Source organism: Pelodiscus sinensis, chromosome 2 (genome assembly GCF_049634645.1).
Source record: "Pelodiscus sinensis isolate JC-2024 chromosome 2, ASM4963464v1, whole genome shotgun sequence".
Classification (NCBI taxonomy): Eukaryota; Metazoa; Chordata; order Testudines; family Trionychidae; genus Pelodiscus; species Pelodiscus sinensis.
Window position 1 is genome coordinate 73,142,082 of NC_134712.1, and position 21,403 is coordinate 73,163,484.

The window sequence follows — 21,403 nt, forward strand, 5'->3', positions numbered from 1 at the left end:
CTGACACTCATGATAATAATACAACTTACTTAATTAGAAAATTATACATCTGGTATTTTCTCAATTTGTTTCCCGGACAGAAACCGGACAGTTGGCAACCCTAGTCTGGGCAGACAGGGAGATTGGCAGAGACTCTAATGGGCTAAATTTGTCAGCTTGGCAGGCCAGATCTGAGCTGGAGACTGTATTTTGTCCGTCCCTGAACTAACACCTACATTGTTTGCTGCAGGCCTTTCAAATTTGGCTGGTAGAAAACCCCTCAGCTAGAGGAGAGACTTTTTTTTGTCTAATTTCTATTCAGATTCAGCTGAGTTATGAAGCGTGAGACATGACATTTCCCTCCTCTCACATTTAAGTCTCAGGCACATTTGGACAGCTTACCAAAATAGTAACTAAACACAGACATTCTTCAGAGCTGGGCTCTTGCTGGCACTAAAGCCCTACATAGGGAATGTTTGGGAGCTGCTGAAGTAGCTATAGCAGAACAGAGAAGTAGGCAGAACATCTAACACCAGTTCTGCCCTACTAAATTCCTCAATGCATGCTCCAGACGCAGCACGTGTCCCTTGCAGCCCTCTCATAGCACAAAAAGGGATAAATACCTACATATCCCAAGAGGTGAGAGAGAAAGTTGGACTGGGCTCCCCATTACCATCCCTGGGACATCCCTGTGTCTGGGATAACTGTCTTCCCCTAATTTAATCAGTCCTATTGTGTAAGTAGCAGCATTCTTTGCTGTTGAGATAAAAGTCCCAGGTTCACCTGGTGATGTTACTTGAAACCCTCAAAAGTGAAGAGATACCAGGTTCCTGGTTGCCTGGGAAACCTTATTTTGACCCCTTTGGGCATATGCATTATTATATAGCAATGATGGGTAAATTGCATCTTGTGGGCTGCATATGCAGGGTTTCCAGTTTCTGCTGGTTTCCATCCACAGCGGTTTTTTTCTTCTTCTATGGGTGTTATTAAAGTGACACACACATAAGGTATGTCCAGACTACATGGCTCCATCGACAGAGCCATGTAGATTTGTTTACTGGGCCAAGGGAAATGAAGCTGCGATTTAAATAATCGTGGCTTCATTTAAATTTAAATGGCTGCTGCACTGTGCCGACCAGCTGATGATCAGCTGTTTGTCAGCAGGTCGGGGCAGTCTAGATGCGCCGCAGTTGACAAGGAAGCCTTTGTTGACCAGCGCAGATAAACCTGGTTTCACGAGGCATACCTGTGCTGGTCGACAAAGGCTTCCTTGTCAACCGCGGCGCATCTAGACTGCCCCAACCTGCCAACAAACAGCTGATCATCAGCTGGTCGGCAGAGCGCGGCAGCCATTTAAATTTAAATGAAGCCACGATTATTTAAATCGCGGCTTCATTTCCCTATGCCGGGTAGCCTAATATACATGCCTCTGGCGACAGAGGCATGTAGTCTAGACACACCCATAAAGTAAGGGGAAATGAAGTGTGGTGCATGTTGATTGCACAACACAACTTTGACTGAGGCCTGTGCACTCCTCCTTCCATCCACTCAAAGCGCTGCTATTGTTAAATTAGCATAGCTGGTAAATTCTAGGTATGCAAGTGCAGTTAGCAAAAATTATCCCAGGAGGTCATCTTGATTTCAATTATCTTGCGGCCCACTGAGATGGAGGATCACTAATATGGCCCACTCACTAGCCTAGGTTGTCCATCACTATGATATAATCTTTAAAGACATCATCTCATACTTTTATTCTGCACAAAATCCAGCATCCTTCAGTAAATACTAGTTGCGCAAGGCACTAGAAGTAAGGATTCATGGGTGACCATAATGGTGAAATTTACTAACTTTCAAGTGTTTGACTTTGTATGCTCTTATAATATTGTTTTTAAAATGCAATGTATTATAAATCCTGAAAAAAAATCTGTTCAGATCAGATGTGACCAAGACTGAGTTACCACTCTTCCTTTCCTAGCAGCTGATATTCAGTAGGACCAGCCACTAAGATTGTCTTTGGCAACACAGAGATGTGATGAATACAAAATAGTCTTTGTAATATAAACTGCTTTGGTATGTCATTTAGAAATGGAGACAATATTGTTGTTTACTTCCCTATATGCTTTGTTTAAAATGTATCGGTAACCAAGTTAGAATGAAACATTTTCAGATTATTTAAAAGGCTATTTATTGCTTTATTCATTTCATTTTTGAAAAATCTCTTGTTTTAAAATATGCACCTGTCCCAGACTCAGATTCTTCTTCCATGATCTAGAGTAGAGGATTCCTTCCTCTCCCTGGTTATTCAGGTGCTCAAATTATCAGGCTGGGTGCTGGGGAGAGGATATTACCCACAGAAAGTAAAGCCCGTCTTACCTGACATTTGATGCAATTAATCCAGTTTCCTCATCGGTGGCTGCACACATTCCAACGATGTAATTAGACATGGCTTCCTTTGATAAGTCTCTTGGTATATAAAAGATCCTAGTAGATGGTTGAAATGATGGTGGTTCTTTCACATTTATTACTTGTATTGTCAGGGGAGTTCCAATAACTTGATACTGAGAAGCAATCGAATGGTGGAATGCAGCTTTGTTTCTAACAGCAAAGCTCAGCTGTAAACTTTGCATCTGTTCATAATTCAGTGGCTAAAAATGTTAGAAACAAAGAAATAGGAACGTTGTCAAATCCAGAAATATCGGTTCACTCATTAATTTTAGTTAAATGAACACACATGCCTCTCTTCCCAATGCGCACGCTAATACTTTCATTAGCAAGGGATGTCCTTTGACTGGACAGCATGAACAAGGGAAGTCCAAAACGCATGTATGACAAGGGGCAGGGCTGCCACCACCTGCAAAGGTGGGTGCGGCCAGCTGATCTACTTGTGTGTGGCTGCTTTTGTCTAATGAAGTAAGCCCAGGATATTTGAAAGCCTCTTTCTCTTCTGTTGGGAAGATATTCTGAGAGTTAGGTCAGTCGGGGGGAGATTTAGGAAAGCAGCTGAAGCCATTAAAGTTAGAGCTGAGCAGGATCCCAGGACCAGATGCCTGTGCTGCTGAATTCACGCTACACCAGAACTGCGCTCACAGGAAAGCTTCAGAACCTAATGGAGTAGACACACTCCCAGTTGTGTCACGCCAAAGATGTTAACAGAAGCAGCCAAGCTGTTTTCCTTATCACTACTCAGCTTGCCCCAGCTCCAGGACGGTAGACCTCTTAAACCGTGAAGGAGGGAATTGGAGCATATGACTGGGGGTTCTGATCCAGCCAGCTTAGCAAAGGCAGGGATTCATCTTCAAGCCTCTTTCTGAAGCTGATCTTTTTCTTTGGCCTCCTTGCTAATCTAGTGCCTGAGCCTCTGGCTGGTCTTTTCTGTGCCACATAAGAAACTGGTGTGACTGCTTAATGAAAGGGGAGGATTAGGTGACTATTTGCTTAGTCTCATAATCACATAGTACATGTGGCTTTGCTCAGATTATTATTCTATGTATCACTCTAAATTTAGTTTTCTAATTCCAAGAATAAATTAAAACATGTTCATGCTCCTATAGATAAATCATATCCTTTAAGACAAAGAAACTGTAACTATGAATACAGGGAGCCTAGAGAGGAAAATCCATATTTAAAATACTCCACTTAATAAAGTCATAGTAAGCTGAAAAGCCAAGAAATACAAAGTTAAAATAGACATCCCTCTTTTATTCTTTGTTGTTACTATAGCAGTTTGAGTCTAGGCAGGAAAGTGAACTTTAGCTTTTTTTACTGTGGATTGCTCTATGAATGGTATATAGTGGCTATGTAAACCACAAATATGGTAAGGAAAAAGAAACCTTCTGTACAGAGTGCTATGACAATGAGAACACAGACACTGGAACTATAAGGACTATTTTTCAGTGGCTCTTTCCTAGAAGCATAACATGCACATCCCTTGGCAAGCGTTGCTAGTTAATGTGATATGGTTGTGGGACCATAGCCCCCCTGATGCCTAAAGATAGATAATTGCTTCAAAGAACCTATCTCCACTCTTAACATAGGCTTCTACGGAACCTTCTACTGGGAGTGCATGATTTGGGATTCCTTTGTATTTAACACACATGCCAGAATCTGCCCCCTAATGATCTGAAAATGTCATTGTTAAATCTGTGAATTTTAATACTTTTACATCCTTACCTTAATAACCTTCAGAATGCCCACATTATTTGTTGTATCTGTTACGAATTCAAAGAAGTTATCTTCATTGCCAGATAGAAAGAAAAATTCTGCCGCCCAATTGTCTGAAAACATTTGATCACGATCTACAACTTGTATCATTAGCAGTTGTGAACTGAGTGTATTTTCCTCAATGCTGGCTGAATACTAGAATGACAGATGCATACTCAGTTAACAAGCACTGAAAAGATATTTTGTAATGAAGAAATACTACTACAAAGAAGCATATGCTGGTTTTACATTTTTGAAAGATGGCATTTTCACAATCAATACTAATTATGAATATACTCATTTGGGTGTGGTTCTGATTGCTGAATCAAATGTGAGTATTGCCTCGCATGTCTGTGAAATCATCTTGGGTAAAGACAATGGTATCTTCCATGAGCAAGGATTGAATAATCTCTGGACTACGTAATTTGTCCCCCGTTTCTGCATGAACAAAGCTGATTTCATGAGATTCAAAAGAAAGCTGTGAATGTCATCACAATTGTGTCCAGAAACCATAGGCTAGTTTGTTGAACGCTTACCTATACTGGTGAGTATTTATTCATGGGAATAGTAGCTTTGAGAAGACTATTCATATGAACAAGTTCTCCCTACAATGAGTAAGGGCTCCACTCTTTATCTCAGAGCTGTTATGGAAGAGAAATGTTAGTGATGTTACTTTTGATGGGAAAAAACTTACTGAATTCTGCAAAAGAGTTGGGAAATTATCATTGACATCAATAACTTCAATGGAACAGGTACACTGGGAAGAGATTCCATCTGCAGCTCCATCGCGGTCTGAAGCTCTCACAACAAGAGAGTATCTGTCATATTGCTAAATTGGAAAGAGCAGTGTACACATTATTTACAAACAAAAACATAAAAAAACCCCATACTGATCAGTAATTTCTTGCAGCTCCTTTCAAATATGTCAATTTGTTATACGTACAAATATTTCATATAATATAGCAAAAACCCATACAACACCTCTTTATTATAAAATAAGGTCATTTCAATCTTCTGTTCAACCTTGCAACAACTAAATATATTAATCTCTCTCTCTCTCTCACACACACACACACTCTTTCTTTCATGAATATTAACATATTGAAGTTTTTACCTCTCTGTCAAGATAATTTGCTATGTGAACTTCTCCAGAATCTCTATTTAGAATAAACATTGATGCACCTGCAGGTTCCTGACTCACTATCTTGTAGGCAATTTTGGAATTCAAGTTATTTGGTTCATCTGCATCCGTGGCAATTAATTTCATCACCAGAGTAGCTAGGAATTAAGACAATATCATTTAAATTGGCATAAAAGCCCCATTTTGTAAATTTAAGGTACTTAGCAACACAAGCAGTCTTAAAAACTCAGTTAATGAAAACACAATAATTATGTTCCTATAAGGAGCTATGTTTTATTTCATTTACTAAGAAAAGAAGAGAAAGTGCTTTGTTTAGTAAATTTGTGGTTGTACTTACATCAGGGGAATCGATAATTTGATTATTATTAACACCATTTACACTCCCTTGCAGTGGTTATTATGATGCGATAAGCAGAGGTTTGGAAACTTATACCATCAGTACATTTTTAAAAAGAAAAATCAGGATTGTAAACTATCTATAATTTTTGCCACATGGAGGGCACATCTACACAGCAGGGCTAAAACCGAAATAAGCTACGTAACTTGAGCTACGTCAATTGCATAGCTTAAAATGAAATAGCTTATTTCGGCTTTTGGCACTGTCTACACAGCAGGAAGTCTGAGTTAGAGCATCTCTTTTCCAATTTCCCTTATTCCTTGTAAAATGATGTGTACAGGAGTTGGCGTAAGAAGTCCATTAGGTTGAAATAATTGCTTTAGTGCAGATGCAGACTATGTTATTTTGGAATAACATTAGTTATTCTGAAATAATGCTGTTGTGTAGATATAGCCTAAGTGAAGTTATTTGAAGATGAACAGATATGTTAGTAACCCTAATATTTTGAAATGCCAGCAAATAATTTCTCAATAAATTACGTATTGTGCTGCTTGGTACAGATTATATACAGCACATATAATCACACTATATTTGTAAAATAGTAGTCTAATCTTACATATATGTTTTAGGGCTGCATAAACATATATTTAAGATTGAAAAACATTGTAAAAGCAAATATTCAAAATTTGTTTTAATAAAATCATGAAAATCAGACTTTTTCCTTCCTCCCCACAGGTGTTTTGGAGAACTTATTATTATTATTCAGCAGTTTATGTTCTATCAAAAATTTATTCACATGGCTTTTAACTGAACAGCTGGATTTTTAAATTTCCTTAGGATAAAAATTTGGCTTTACTTTCAATGGTTAAAGTAGATACACTTTGAAATTCTATGACCTGAGTTATTCAGGAAATCTGACTATGGTTCCGTTCATGCCTTAGTATTTATGAACACATCAAAAAAGCAGGAGGCATTCACTAATTTTGTGGCTATATGAACACAAGAACATATGAATGGCCGTACTGGGTCAGACCAAAGGTCCATCTAACCCAGTAGCCTATCTGCCGACACCGGGTGCTCCAGAGAGGGTGGACTGAAAACAATGATCAAGTGACTTGTCTCCTGCCATCCTTCTCCAGCCTCTGACAAACAGAGGCCAGGGACACCATTTCTATTCCCTGGCTAATAGCCTTTTATGGACCTAACCTCCATGAAATTATCTCGCTTCTCTTTAAACTCTGTTATAGTCCTAGCCTTCACAGCCTCCTCTGGCAAGGAGTTTCACAGGTTGACTATGCGCTGTGTGAAGATCTTTTGCTTATTAGTTTTAAACCTGTTACCCATTAACAGGTTTAATGAATTCCTATATTAATATATTCCTATGTATACTGATGGCATGTGGTTAAACAAACTGCATCGTTTTGTGCAGTAGGACACAGGAGGAGGAGAAGAATGAGGGCAATTGATTAAATACATTTTAAAGGAGTCCATGTCCCTAAGCAGACCTATAGCTAGCCCAGTGATAACAGACATGCTTACAATACGGAGATGTGAAGGGGAACATCCACTCACATCTCAACTATCCTCTCCATCTACTCAAGTTTTGGCAGGAGGGAAAAGGGAGGATGGCATAGCTATTAGGTGTCCCTTCTTCTCCTACTTGGTGCATGGCACAGATATGGAAAAATGTCCTCTTTACATAGGAGAGGAGGGAATGCCAGAAACAGTAAATTCACTTTCTTATTTATTGCCTTTCCAGGGTTAACTTCACGCAAATTGCCTTATTTTAGAATATGACACATGAAAATTGAGCTAAATGATGCTTCTCAAATGATTGGGATCAGAATAGACATGGACAACTCATGGTCCACATTGTGATAGCTACTTATAGCTAAACCTGGGTCACGGAAATTAATTACTTTAAAAAAAAATAAATTCTCAAAAATTATTACCAAACAAGACACATGGAGTTACATGCAGGATTGGGGCCTAACAAAAAAAAAAGTCTTGAAATTCTTCTAATATAAAAATTGGACATTGACAAATATAGGTCCAATTTAGTTTAAAAAGCAATAAGTGGTTTTTATTAAACAAGGACTGGTTTCAAGTCATGATATGCACAAGGCTTTAAACTTTCAAACATGTATTCACGTGAATAATCTGTATAATCCCACTCAGTTCAGTGATATATCAATATGTGTCAAAGTTATTCACGTGTATAAGATAATTTGGAATTCTTTTGATAGTAAGCCTTGTGCTTAGTAGGAAGGGTTTGTCATATTAGGATATTACTTTGCAATTGACAGCTTCAGCCACTTTCTTGGTTATACAATCACATGTTTTCAGACCAAGACAAATGGGGAAAGAATATTTTATTTACCCTCAAAAACAAGTAATCAAACTTAAAAAGAAAAAGGAACCAATTTTCCTAAAAAATTCTAAATGTGAAAAGAATTTGAGAACATTATGAGAAACTGAAAAAAAAACAAAAACAAAAACCATTGCAATCCTCCTGGAATCTCCACTATTGCAAATGGCTAGTGACAATTATTATAATATGTACACCAAATATTTACTTACTCTCCATGCTACTTTCTTCAATAGATCCCATATATGTAGCTTGTGAAAATACTGGAGCATTGTCATTTATATCCAGAACTCTGATGCGAAGGTCAAGAGGTGGTTCTACTTCTCTATTAGTAATTGCATGTCTAGCATAGCATCTTATCTGGATAAAGAGGGTTACAAATATACATAATTTAAAAGAAGAAGAAATAAACTCAAACTTTGAACATAATTATTAATTGAAGCTTCACTTCTTTCTCTGTTGGCATTCATCAAAAGAAGGCAAAAAGTTAAAAAATAGGAGGCTAATTATTATGCTACTAAATGGATTTAATACTTACAACAAACATTGGGGTCACCTCTCGATCAACTATTGATGTTATATTAATTTCTCCAGTGTTTTTATTAATAACAAAGATCCCATAAGGTGGCTGATCAATCCCTATTCCTGAGATGCTGTATACAATTGGTTGGTTTTCTTCACAATCAGACCGAATCTACAGAAATAAACAAATGGAAATTATGATGTTCATCATAGTTTACTGAAATCACAAGTGATGGCTTTCCCCTCCCTCACAGAATTCTCAGTTATTCTCCTCCCGGGCCCCACAGACTGTATTATGTCAGAATTCATGGTGGGCTGGGAGTAGCCCCTTAGATAGCTTGTCAGTGCTGCTCTTTCAAAATACATCTATACTGCAATTAACAGGGCTCGCCGAGCTGTAGCGAGCCCCACTTACCAGCCGCGCGGTTCAACACGCTGCGTACGCGCAGACTGTGCTGTGTGGCTGTGCCAGCTTGTAATCTACTTGCCATAAGCGAGTAGATTACATTAATTGTCAAGCCCTGGCAATTAAACACCCAATTGCCTTCCTGTGCACTAGTCAGGCACCATCCCAAACCTTGCTCTCAGGGATTCTCAAAGTGTGTGGAGAAAGAAAGTGCCATTATGTAACGATAGTGTACCTGACATCAGACAATCAGAATGTAAGCTGTATTTTCCAAAAAATGGAGCAGCATTCATGTTCCTCTTGTGGTCTAGGAGGCCTCTGTACTGCCCTCAAAACACTCTGTACCACAATCTAGCCCATAAATCTCTGATCTTATGTGGATATTGCAATTTCAGTATATCTAGCAGTACTAGAGCTTCTTCCCTCACCTTTTCTGCCTTTTTTGTTTTAGATAGTCTAGACAAAATGTATTGTTTAAAGATCTCCACCAATTAGCTCAGTTAGGCCTCTAGCTTTATTAGATGTTCTTTGCAGCATCTCTCTGTGATACCTCGAAGTGAGTCATATTTCCCCTTGGACGCCTATAACTGATGAACTTAAAAAACAACAAATGGTCTGGTAGCACTTTATAGACTAACAAAACATGTAGATGGTATCATGAGCTTTTGTGGGCACAACCCATTTCTTCAGATGACCAGAGTTTTGAGTTTAGGATGTGCAGACCCAAAATAAATAGGGGAGGCGGGGAGTACGCTATTGATTTTTCAATCAATAAACACCACTCCTGCACACTTACTTTGGCAATTGGATTCCTTTTTGAATTATCTTCTCCTTCCCTACAAGCTGCTGCGAATTCAATCCATTCCCGCTTTTGTCTTTTGAAGGTTTTCCATCGTGTCACATTATTTTCATTCCATTCTTTCACCTTGGACAGAAAGGGTTCCAGGGTCATTATGACAATCTGAATACAGTGGTAGGATTTTAACAGTGTAAAGTAGGGAAGACCGTATGGACATCTATATAGACTCATAGCTTGTTAATAAAGCTTATAGTCACAGAGCCTAAGATGGCATGGCACTATTCTTGTTTACGTGAATAGTCTGCTGACTTCAGTAGAATTACCCTAGTGATTAGGAATTTGCAGGAGCAGATCTCTTTCTTGTTTAGCAGGTCAATATTTAAGTATTTTTGTCAGGGTTTATGGTCCAAAAATCTCTTAGCTTACAAAGGCCTTTCATTTTTAATGGTGGTACATTTTCATTCTTCAAAAATATCTGCTCTTTAATAAATAGTTTTAGAAATATATTACCTCAACATGAAATCCAGCGCTGATATCCAAAAATACCTGCAAATATAGCAAAGCAGTCAGTGGACTACAAAGGTTGGGTATCTTTCACTAACAAATCTAAGAAAAACGTACTGAGACATATTTAGCACTCAATCTGTGTGTTCCACACAAGGAATTTTGTCTGTGAAACGATATATCCTGAAAGTATGTGACTTTTACTCAGATTACTTTTGGGCTACGTCTACACTGGCCCCTTTTCCAGAAGGGGCATGTTAATTTCAGCGATCGTAATAGGGAAATCCGCGGGGGATTTAAATATCCCCCGCGGCATTTAAATAAAAATGTCCGCCGCTTTTTTCCGGCTTTTAGAAAAGCCGGAAAAGAGCGTCTACACTGGCCCCGATCCTCCGGAAAAAGCGCCCTTTTCCGGAGGATCTTATTCCTACTTTGAAGATCTTAGTGTAGACGTAGCCAAGAGGTTTGGGTTTAAAGCACAGTTTCCCAGTAGATGACTTAAGAGCATGTGTTAAGTGGTTGGATCACAACTAGTAATTTCAGAAAGTAAACATTCTAGTTAAGAATTGTGAGGTAGCTCAGAAGCTCTACAACCCAATGCTGCTCCCATTTCAGTCAATGGAAAATTTGGCATTTACTTCATTACAACTTCTTCATGAATTGGCACTTCATTGGGGCGAGTTGCTATAAACATGATTTTGGGCTTAGTTTTTTGTTGTTGAAAACAAACAAAGGAACACAGAGTGAAGAGGAACAAAGAAATGACATTGATTAGAAGAAAAGGGGGTAATAGTGCCATCATTTCTTTTCAGAGAACAATAGGAAAAAAAGCAAATACAGTTTATTCCATCCTTCAAGAGGAACTGAATTGCTTGATTTACCATGACTGGCTTAACAATTTTTTATTGAAGAAGTACTAATCATATTTAATTCAAACTAGAAATGTAAAAGCAATTGCCTCACACTACAAAACTATCAATATTAAAAACTTGAGTTTTACTATTATTTTCCGTTGGTTTTTCCTAAGTTGATGTGATCCTCAGATAACCAGAATTTTTAGATAACCAGAATGCCCTAATCCCTGAGCATGCTGGATAACACAGGTTTTACTATACTTATGTTGTTCTGGAAGGATATGACTATGCTGCAGAGAAGATCCAAGCTGCCACTGTTGATCTTTCCTAGGATTTGAATTAGACTAAGATCTAAATTTAAATATCCCGTGCTTCATCACATTTGCATAATCACGTTCTGGCGCTGTTTCAAAAAAGCGCCATTTCGAAACTGAAACCGCAGTTTAGACACGGTTTTGCCAACAGCTCGGTGTTTTTCGACATATCGTGTACTCCTCAAGTACAGGATTTGTCGAAAAAACTCCCCACTGTTGGCAAAACCAATTCTAAACTGCGGGGTTCAGTTTCAAAATGGCACTTTTTCAAAACAGCGCCGGAACGTGATTATGCAAATGAAGCCTGGGATATTTAAATCCCCGCTTCATTTGCACTTTCGACGTGCTTTATTTACATTCCTCTGCCAACAGAGGGGTGTAGTGTAGACCTAGTCTTGGTGGGTCTAGTGAAGTCATACTAATTCAAACTGAGAAGGGCTTTCCAGCTGATGCTGGTAGTCCTGCTTCCACAAAGAGTAAGGGAAGTTGAACAGGAGACTGTTCTCCCTGTGACTTCCTGCAGTGTGGACAGTGCCAAAAGCTGAGTTCAGCTATGCAATTGCACCTAAGGTGTCATAGAACTACTTGTTGTTGTTAAAGTTAGAGACAAGACTACTGCTCTGACTTTTTAACCTCTAAAACTGAGTACCGTGTTCTGCTTCAGCATTAGTGATGTTTTCAACTCCTGATATCATGCAACAAAATTCTAAGTTTTATTCTTGGCAAAAGGATAAAATATTTTTCAAACATTTTGTTTGAAAATTTAATTTATATATCATAATTGTTTCTTCATAATTTAGTATCCTAATATATTTAAAAATTTAAAAATTGAGACCTCTTCCTTAAATATGGATAAACAAAATTAGATTAAAATAATCTGATTCTGTCAGACTGCGTTTCTCAAAGACAGGACTACAAAAGAGGGTCCTGGATTTGCTTTAAAAGAGATGTATTGGTAAAAAGGTTGCAATTGTTCTTACTAGGTTCATGCCAAAGTCCAAGCATGGGCCAATATACTGGCTTTGTTTAAGTACATTAGGTTAGACTCTATGCCACTCTTCACATGGAAAGTTTTTACTCATATGGAGGTTCTGTTAATGTCAAAGTGATTATGCTCTGGCTGGTACACCCAGGGAAGGAAATAGAAAGATTCCCATGGAGTCTAGTGGCCTTTGGACAGACCCTAACTAAGTAAGGAAATATTCATGTGCATAACGATTGTAGGGTCAGACACAATGTGAATTTGCTTTAAAACAATAAAAAAAATCAGGAGGAAAGAGGCATTTTTATATAAAATTTGAAAGGAAACTTAGTTTAGTTAAGTATATCATTCAATATAGAAAAAAGGGCAATTGATACAGTAAAATTATCAGTTCACAGTGTCAGTTATAGATTTAGGCCCTGATCCTGCATCTCTTTCATGAGAAAAGACTCCTAATGTGAACTGATACAGGATTGGGGCCTTATTTCCATTCAGCATTGAAAAGGTCCAACAATGCGAGCGGCTCAAATGAGATTCTGGACTTTTTCTTTTCTCATCATCTTTGGCTCTCATAGACAGCCTTCTCTTCCCTGAATCCCTGCTACCAAGTCCATTTCTTAATAGGAATATGTAGTACTAAACAGCAACTAACCACAGTTTCATTTGCTGTGCATTTTAAACAAATAGATTTCATGCCAGGTGTTGTGGAAGATTAGAAGTTGTGGTTTTAACAGAAGTTACTGTGTAATATGTGCTAATTTTAATTCATGCATCCTTCCTATAAACATTTTCCTCCAAAGATTATTGAACGAGTGTGTTGTCAGAAGCTGGTCATGAACTCTATCACTGGATGCCATTTGTAGTTATTTTTCTTTTTAAAAATCACTTCTCTCCAAAGGCAATGAGGTTCACAAATGGCAATTTTGTCCACTGGACTCTACTTCGCCACATTGTAAACCCTTTATGTGCATTGGTGACAAGTTCCAAAAATAGTAACATGCAGGTAATCCCACTCAAATGAATGGGACTGCCAGTGTGACCAGATACTGCTCAGTAAGCTTTATAGTCTGGTCCCACCTAATTAGTGCAAAATGAAGAGAAGTGATTATGGGGCAGATTTTGCCACCTGAATGTAGACTGAATAGAGCCTTGAGACTGTTCAAAGAGTATGTACTATTCACTGTAAGGTGGATGTGGGGCAGAATCGGGACCTAAATTGACAAGAAAAGTATTCCCCATGAAAGGATAACGACATAGGCAAATAGGCTCTTTAGAAAGATAGAGCTATGGACATGTTGGACAAGTAGCTTTAGTCTCACTTTTAATCTAAAAAAGTACATCTAGGTGATAATTTAAACTTTCAGCTATGGAATCAGATTTTAGTGCAGACACAATTATTACCCACTTAGTGAGAGAAGGGGAGGATACTCTGCCCACATTTGACTGTGCTCTGCTTGACAGTCACAAGCCTAATTCGATGTCACTGCAGAGCTGACCTACCGGCGGGACAGCATGAAACAAATTACACCACCTAAATGGCACGATAAAAAACCCTGCCAGACATTACACTGATTCAGTGTCTTTTAGCAGGGACTTCCTTTGGGAGAGCTTCTGTGTAGCTCCTTTGGGAATTAAAATGGCACCCAAAGAGACTGTGCTGGTGATCTTAGTGCTTCCTTACAATGAAATCCCGCCCCTCCTCCCCCCAGCTTGCAAGCAACCTTATTGGCCCGGAAAGGTGTATGAGAGTTAGTGGCCTTGGAATATATATATATATATATATATATATATATATATATATATATATATATATATATATATATATATATATATATATTATAAGACTCGGCTTTTTAATGTGTATTCCATATGTTGACATATGCTAAGCTATCCAATAGAATTCCTTTATTCAAAATATATTATCACAAGATTGTGTTAAAGATATAATGTTACCACTATAGGAGAACTGGGCTACTAAAGAACCCCTAGGTATTCATCTTTAAGTTTACGAATAGTCATAAAATCTTTCTTTTTAGTCTCACCTGACCTGCAGGTAAAACAATTAGCAAGCAATGAGAAGTACTAGTTTTACACTGGAGATTTTTCTTTTGTTTTTTTGAGGCCATCACTAGGAGTATATCTACACTACAGCGCTTTATCGAAGAAACGGCTGTTTTTCTGACAAAACCTGAGTTATGTCCGCACTGCAATTGCATTCTTCCGAAAGTAAATTGAAAGAACAGACATTTTTCTCTAACATTGGTAAACCTCTTTCTATGAGGAAGAAGCCTTTTTCCGAAAGAGTTCTTTCGGAAAAAGGTTTGTGTGGATGGGGAAGAGGGAGTTCTTTTGAAAGAAGAGGAAAGAGGAAAAAGCACAGGTGTTCTGGTGGCCACTTCGACCATACTAATCACAGCTTAAATGTGAGATAATGTCCACACTGAATGTACACTATCTTTCGAAAAAGCAAATTGTTTTTTCGATGCGTTTTTGTGTGTGGACGGTCTCTTTCAGAAGAAATTTTTTTGTAAGATCTCTTCTGAAAAAAGTTTCTTCTGAAAGAAGCCTGCAGTCTAGACATCGCCTCGTTGGGAACATTCTGAATGCGCACCTCAGAATTGGTGGGGAAAGAGAAACAGTTCGCACAGTGACACTTAGCGGTTTGTGAAGGGAAAATTAGTGCCTCCTCTGTCCTTTAGTGGCTGTGCTACAGAATTTTTTTTTAAAAAAGCCCTGACGCTACTTGTGGTTAACAAAGGATCTCTTAGGAGACTTTTGATTTTTGAGTCAAGGGTCCCCATGTTACAAGTACACAATGAGCTGATGAATGTGATGTCTGTATACAATACAATAATAATGATGCTCTCTTAGGGTATGTCTACACTACCCCGCTAGTTCGAACTAGCGGGGTAATGTATGCATACCGACCTTGCTAATGAAGCCCGGGATTTGAATTTCCCGGGCTTCATTTGCATAAGCGGGGAGCCGCCATTTTTAAAAGCCGGCTAGTGCGAACCCCGTGCCACGCGGTTACCCGCGGCACGGGCTAGATAGTTCGAACTAGGTAGCCATTCCGAACTATCTGTACGCCTCGTGGAACGTACAGTGCTATTTATCAGTGGATCTCAAAGCACTTCTTAGTCTTTAGTACATTTATCCTCCACTGGGAGGTAGGGAAGTGCTATTTTACAGATTGGGCCCTGAGGCACAGAGAGGCTAAGCGACTTCCCCAAGGTTATATGAGAAGTCTGTGGTGAAATATCAATATTAAGTATATCTGTTACATCCAAACCTATATAGTTAAGTGCTTCACTATCTATGTTGCTGTTGATTTGTTACATGCACAGCCCTCAGCACCACTGAAAGGATATAAGACATGAGGTATGCTATTGGAATTTTGGGGCAGATGGAAAGTTGAGTGAAGAGACAAACTTGATAGGTTTGCTGGAAGGCTCAGGGAACGAGCCTTGGTACCCTTCAGCACAGCATCACAATTTTTGTCCTTTCACAGACCATTAGCCTGTGTGAGGCTTCACACTGAAAGAAGGTCCATAATAGAGTGAGCAGGCAGTTGAGGGACGCATTTGCTAGACTGAGGCAGGCATGCAATGCCAAAAAGTCCTGTTAATTAAGACCATCTTAAACATTTTTATATTTTGTCTGTCTCAAAGATTTGCAATTCAGTTGCAGAATATGAAAGACCTGGGCCACTGGCACTGGAGAAAAATCTATTAAAACACCATTAAGGTCACTTGAGCTACTCCAGGTTTATATTAAAGTAGCTGGGAGCAGAATTTGGCCCTTAGCATTTATATAGCATTTTGCATCTTCAAAGCAGTATTCAGACATTCACTAATCACTAACTGACTGCCAAGCAAAATTATAATATGCAATTTTGGAATCCTCCTTCCTCCACCTACTCACATCCAAATGACTGAACATGCCCATATTTTGCTCTGGTTCCCAGCATCATTCTATAGCACCTGATTCTACTCTTTGAAGTCAAGGGGAGTGTTTGCTGATCTTGTTGGGAGGAGTATAGAGAACTCACACTCATTATATTAGTCATCCTTGGGCTGCTGTGCTTATGTTTGCATCAGCACTTTAAGTCATATACTGCACTCCTTACTCAGCCAACACTTGCACTGAGTAAAAGTCTATGAGAACAAACCCTTTCATGAATGTCTATTTCCAGAGTTCTGTAACTCAACTCCAGAAAAACCAACCCCAGCCACTGTATGCTAACCAATGAGGAATAGGATTGAAGCTTCGGCCTGAGATTCCCTCCCTACTTATTTAAATAAAGCATGTAGTAGCTTTAAATCAAAACAGAAAAGCATATTTCTCATTGCTCTTATCTAACTGGTTTCCCTTTTGTTATCAAATAGTTTTTATCAAATAGTTTTTAAGGGGATGCATGATTTGTCATCACTTTGTCATCAGGACTTGTTTTCCTCTGTCACTTGAATAATAAAGGCCAAACCCTGTAGAAATTATACACGGTTCCATTTCTCAACTGACATTAACCATCTAAAAAATGAATGGAGAACTAACCCGAGTAAAGGTTCTAAGGAGAAATTATTTTTCTAAACTTGAATTTAATAAGTTAGATACTTAAATCCATGTTTAGGCTCCTAAATAAAAAATTTCTGATTTCCAGTGGTGCTTTCAATCCACAGTTTCCATTCAGCATCTCTGAAAATCAGTCCACTTTTATTTAGAAGACTAAATGTAAATGTAAGTACTTAACTTCAGATACTTTGAAAACTTTGGCTTAAGTTCCCAAGCTAAATTCTGTTGCATCTTCCATTGGCTTCAGTGGGTATTCTACATGCATACCCAAAGGAACCTTTAGTCCTTTCTCAAGGTTTGTCCTGTATTATTTATCTCATAGGGGAGAAAAAATCCTGATGACAAACATGTTAAAATGTTTAGTTTCATGAATACAAATATTTAAAAGTGACTGAAACTTTGGGCTTTATTTTGCTGTCATTGCTGTGGGGAGTGTAACTTCTCTTAATGTCAGTGGGAGATACATTGGGAAAACATAGCATGTATAAATGTCACCTTCAGTTTCCAATGTATTGCAGAAATTATGAGTAGTCAATGAAACCTGTATCTTTGCAATCAGAAGAGAAAGTGCCGAAAATAAATGGAAAAAAGTGGTCAGGCAAGAGAGATGATGAATTTAAGATTGTTATAAACTAACAATCACATGATAGCTGGAAGGAGACAAGTCATACTGAATCAAACATACAGTTTCATCAAAACATGCCTCTGCAGCAATAAGAAACAAAATCCAGTTCTACACCCTGTACTCAAGCAAGTAATGCCCTTGGAAATCATCTGAGTAAAAGTTGTAGAATCAGGCCTATGAGTGGGGAAATGTGTACCAAAACTTTAATAGTTGCAGAGTTCAATGTGCTTCTCGTAAATTAACGTTTTAATTTTAAAAGGCATTTGGATTGCTGCAGGCTTTATGTCATTTATTAAACTGAATTATTTCAAAATGTATTTAATCTCTCCACTTCCATATGTACAAAAGGACTCTTTTTCTTATCCATTTGGGAATTACTATGAGATTGAATTAAAAGAAGATTCATTTAAATCCCAGCTATGATCATTTGACCAGTCCTCTGACAAGAGAAAGACGTGTTCTATGTTCCAAAGATAATAGCTAATTTCTTTGCATAATGATTTTCCATACAGCTAACACTTGCCAAAATGTGAATAGTGTTTACATAAGCTTTCAGTTTTCCTGGTTGAAACTGAAATTTTCACTCAGTCACAATACAATGGTAAAATTAAGCATTTAAAAAATGCAGTGTTGAAAGATTATTTTTCTACAGTAAAATATGCACTGAATGGACAGTAGTTTATAGTACAGTTGTAGTTTATTTGCACTGCCCATCCAAGTATGAAGAATTATTACCATGTAATTTAATTAACCCGGTCACACCTAATACTGATAATATTAAACAAAAGGCTAAAGTTGTTAACATGGCACACAATATTCCGTACCTGGAAGAGACCAGTATGCTACAAGAAATAAACAGAAACTAGTCGGAATCAGAACCCTTTTTTGTGTGTGCCAACAGTCAAAATTAGTTACTTTGCAGCTGCCCCTCTTTATTAGATCTATTTTACGGAATGCAAAGTTAAGAGCTAAAGTTTGTTTAATCTTCCCAAAAGAAGACCCACTATTTTTATTCTATGTCAATAATCCTCTGGATAGTTTAGTAGTAGTATTTAAAAAGTTATTATATTTACACTTCATTCTACAGCTTGTGTGTGAAACAAACACCACAGAATAAACTCCTGTACAGGACTTCTACTTGTGTTAGTTTTTAGGGTCTTATAATTGTCCTTCACTATAGAAACACAAGATGAACTATGAAAAGCAAACCCCAAGCCAATAAAATAAAATATGATGCCAGAACAGAGCATCCTCTTTCATATCTCTCTGTTTTAAAGATGTTAGTCTTTAAGGTGCTACTACACTATTGTTGTTTAAGTTTTTCCCTGTTTTTAATTAGTTTCAACTTCCTGATGCTTATATAACTATTCTGCCTCCTGCCCCTTTTCCCTCATAATAAAATACAAACCTAGTAACAGATCATCATCTCCATAATAAGGGTTTCTTTATTCTCTACTTTTATACACTAGAATCATAGAATCATAGAACTGGAAGGGATCTTGAGAGGTCATCAAGTCCAGTCTCCTACCCTCAATACAGGGCCAAAAGAACCACTGTTTTTGAACCAGGGACCTTTTGCTTGTTAGGCAAACATGATACCCACTACACTACAGAAACCTACAGTGAAATAATCCTAGTCATGATTTTTTTAAAGAATTCTGGATTTTCCCCCTTAAATTGAACAAAGACAAATAATTATAATAATGAAAAAGCCTCTTAAGACATATTTAGGACTATAAACGTGTCTTGTATTAACAATCAAAGCTGTCCAATGTATAGAATTATACTCAGAAATTAACATTAAAATTAAAAACAGGGTTGTTGTTTTAAAATATGGTTAATGTCTAATGCGCAATGTTTAATACTGCCTTGATTAATATGAGTTTCAATGTAGTTAAAGTGGAGACAGCAGAAAATGTAATCATCTGCAGAAAAAGACTTTGAAATTAACAGAAAGCTTACAAATATTGTTTTAAAATTCTACTTACCATTAAAATGATTAGAAATGCAGTTGTTCTGCAAGGGAACCAATCCATTGAATCTGATTATTCTTAGATACAAGTCCAAATGAGTTGTTGTTACACTCCGGTTCCCTTTCCCTCCTTCAGTCTGGTGCCAGTGTAAAAAAGACACTGGCTAGATGTTCTTCACCCTAGCTTGGGAGAGGTTCTGCTTTCCTCTGAAGGAAGCACTGAAGATAGCGTATAACAGAGTCTGTTTCCCCACCCAAAAATCCTGGGCTGGTCTCACCTGAAATACTGAACAACATCATTATTGCTTCCAGGTACAAGCTTAGAGACACACCTTAATTCTTATTGCAACAAACCCCTTTGCTGGATACCAAAGAGATCATTTTAAAGAGAGAAGACAAGCTTTACAGGGATGATACCAAATACATTACAACTTACACCAGGAGAACAAATTAAAATGGTAACTGATCACTTCAAATGCAATTGAGAGATTTCTCTTTACTGTCAGTAGACTAAAGGCACATAATGAATATTATTGTAAAGAATTTGAACTTTAACAAATGACGAGTTCATCTGAAAATATATATCCATTTCATGCAGCAGAATAAAACCAAATAGCTGTCTTCTGGACCAGACATTGACTAGACCTATTTACACCATATGTGCAATTAGGAAAAAATAAACTGAATAGTCATAAACAAGATCATACTATATTTTGATAAAAATCTTTATTTTTAGGGTTATAAAAATACCAGAAGTATTTAGGATAAGAAACAAAGCCCTTATGATCCTATTAACTGCTGTGCTTTGACACTATCCTTTTTCTTGCCATGGATCATTTCCATCCTGGTGCTACCAACTGGAAGCAAAGAGGCTGCACAGCACATCCCCTGAAACAGAAATCCTGTGGGCCATGGCTAGAACTCTTCTGGCAGGACAAGGAAGGGTGGTTTGGAACTCAGCTGGGGCCAGACTCAATGACCATTGCATAAGTGTATGAGAGAAGGAAGCCTCAAACTTTCTTTTCTTTGCACCTGACTCTGGGGTGGGCCAAAATAGCATGTAGGAACACAGATTGAAGAGACATCACCCGTAGGTGCACAAAACATCCCAAAATGGACAGGAAGAAGGTGGAGCAGACGGCTCCACTTTCTTTCTAAACCTGCCACACCACACCAAAGGAATGGTGCAGTGGGTGTGCCCCTTAAGCACGTTGGGAATTCTGGGAGAAGTCTGACTCCCTGAGGCATAATGGCTCTGGTTTGCAACATGCTAAGAATCTCTTCAGATGAGTTCTATGAGAGCTGAGAGTGCTCAGCATCTCAGGAATTGCTCAGCATGAGCTCCAGTTCTATTCAGTGCTCTTATTGGTACCTTTATTATACTCACTGTCTTGCCTTCATAATATCCTGCCTTTATTCTATTCAGCAGTAATGCAAGGAACCAACAGATCCATATCTTGTAAGACATTAGCTTCAGCAGGATTTCACAGGAAGCAAGTTACATTTGGCACAGATAAACTGTTCAACAGAAACTTCCAAATTTTGGGGAACTGAGAAAAAATTGGGTATGGGGGATTTTTGTTCAAATTTACCACAACACCAGCCAACCAGCTAACATGCAGCTGTCTGACCACAAAAGTGCTATGGCTACAAATTGTCAGATATGATAAGCTGAGAATCTATACACTAACCTATAGGAGAAAGGCATCACAACATTAATAGGGTGAAGAAATACAAATAAGGAAGGGGAAAGAAACCTCTACTGAATATGCTTTAGACAGAGTAGCCTGAGCCTAACATATTATAAAAGTTGTATCCCAGGTGGCAG

The 21,403-nt window shown here is 38.1% G+C and overlaps 1 protein-coding gene across 1 annotated transcript in view; it reads right to left on the reverse strand.

Annotated features, from left to right (window-relative positions):
* LOC102451706 (desmoglein-1) overlaps positions 1 to 19,843 on the reverse strand; it is a 41,958-nt gene extending 22,115 nt beyond the window's left edge. The window contains exons 1-9 of the mRNA XM_006113601.4: positions 19,592 to 19,843; positions 10,263 to 10,298; positions 9,750 to 9,878; positions 8,564 to 8,719; positions 8,238 to 8,385; positions 5,294 to 5,457; positions 4,874 to 5,008; positions 4,150 to 4,335; positions 2,353 to 2,624 (exon numbers count right to left, since the gene is read on the reverse strand). Of these exons, the coding sequence (XP_006113663.2) occupies positions 2,353 to 2,624; positions 4,150 to 4,335; positions 4,874 to 5,008; positions 5,294 to 5,457; positions 8,238 to 8,385; positions 8,564 to 8,719; positions 9,750 to 9,878; positions 10,263 to 10,298; positions 19,592 to 19,639 (1,274 nt within the window). The 5' untranslated portion in view covers positions 19,640 to 19,843. The remainder of the gene's footprint in view (positions 1 to 2,352; positions 2,625 to 4,149; positions 4,336 to 4,873; positions 5,009 to 5,293; positions 5,458 to 8,237; positions 8,386 to 8,563; positions 8,720 to 9,749; positions 9,879 to 10,262; positions 10,299 to 19,591) is intronic.
* Between the last annotated feature and the right edge of the window lie 1,560 nt (positions 19,844 to 21,403).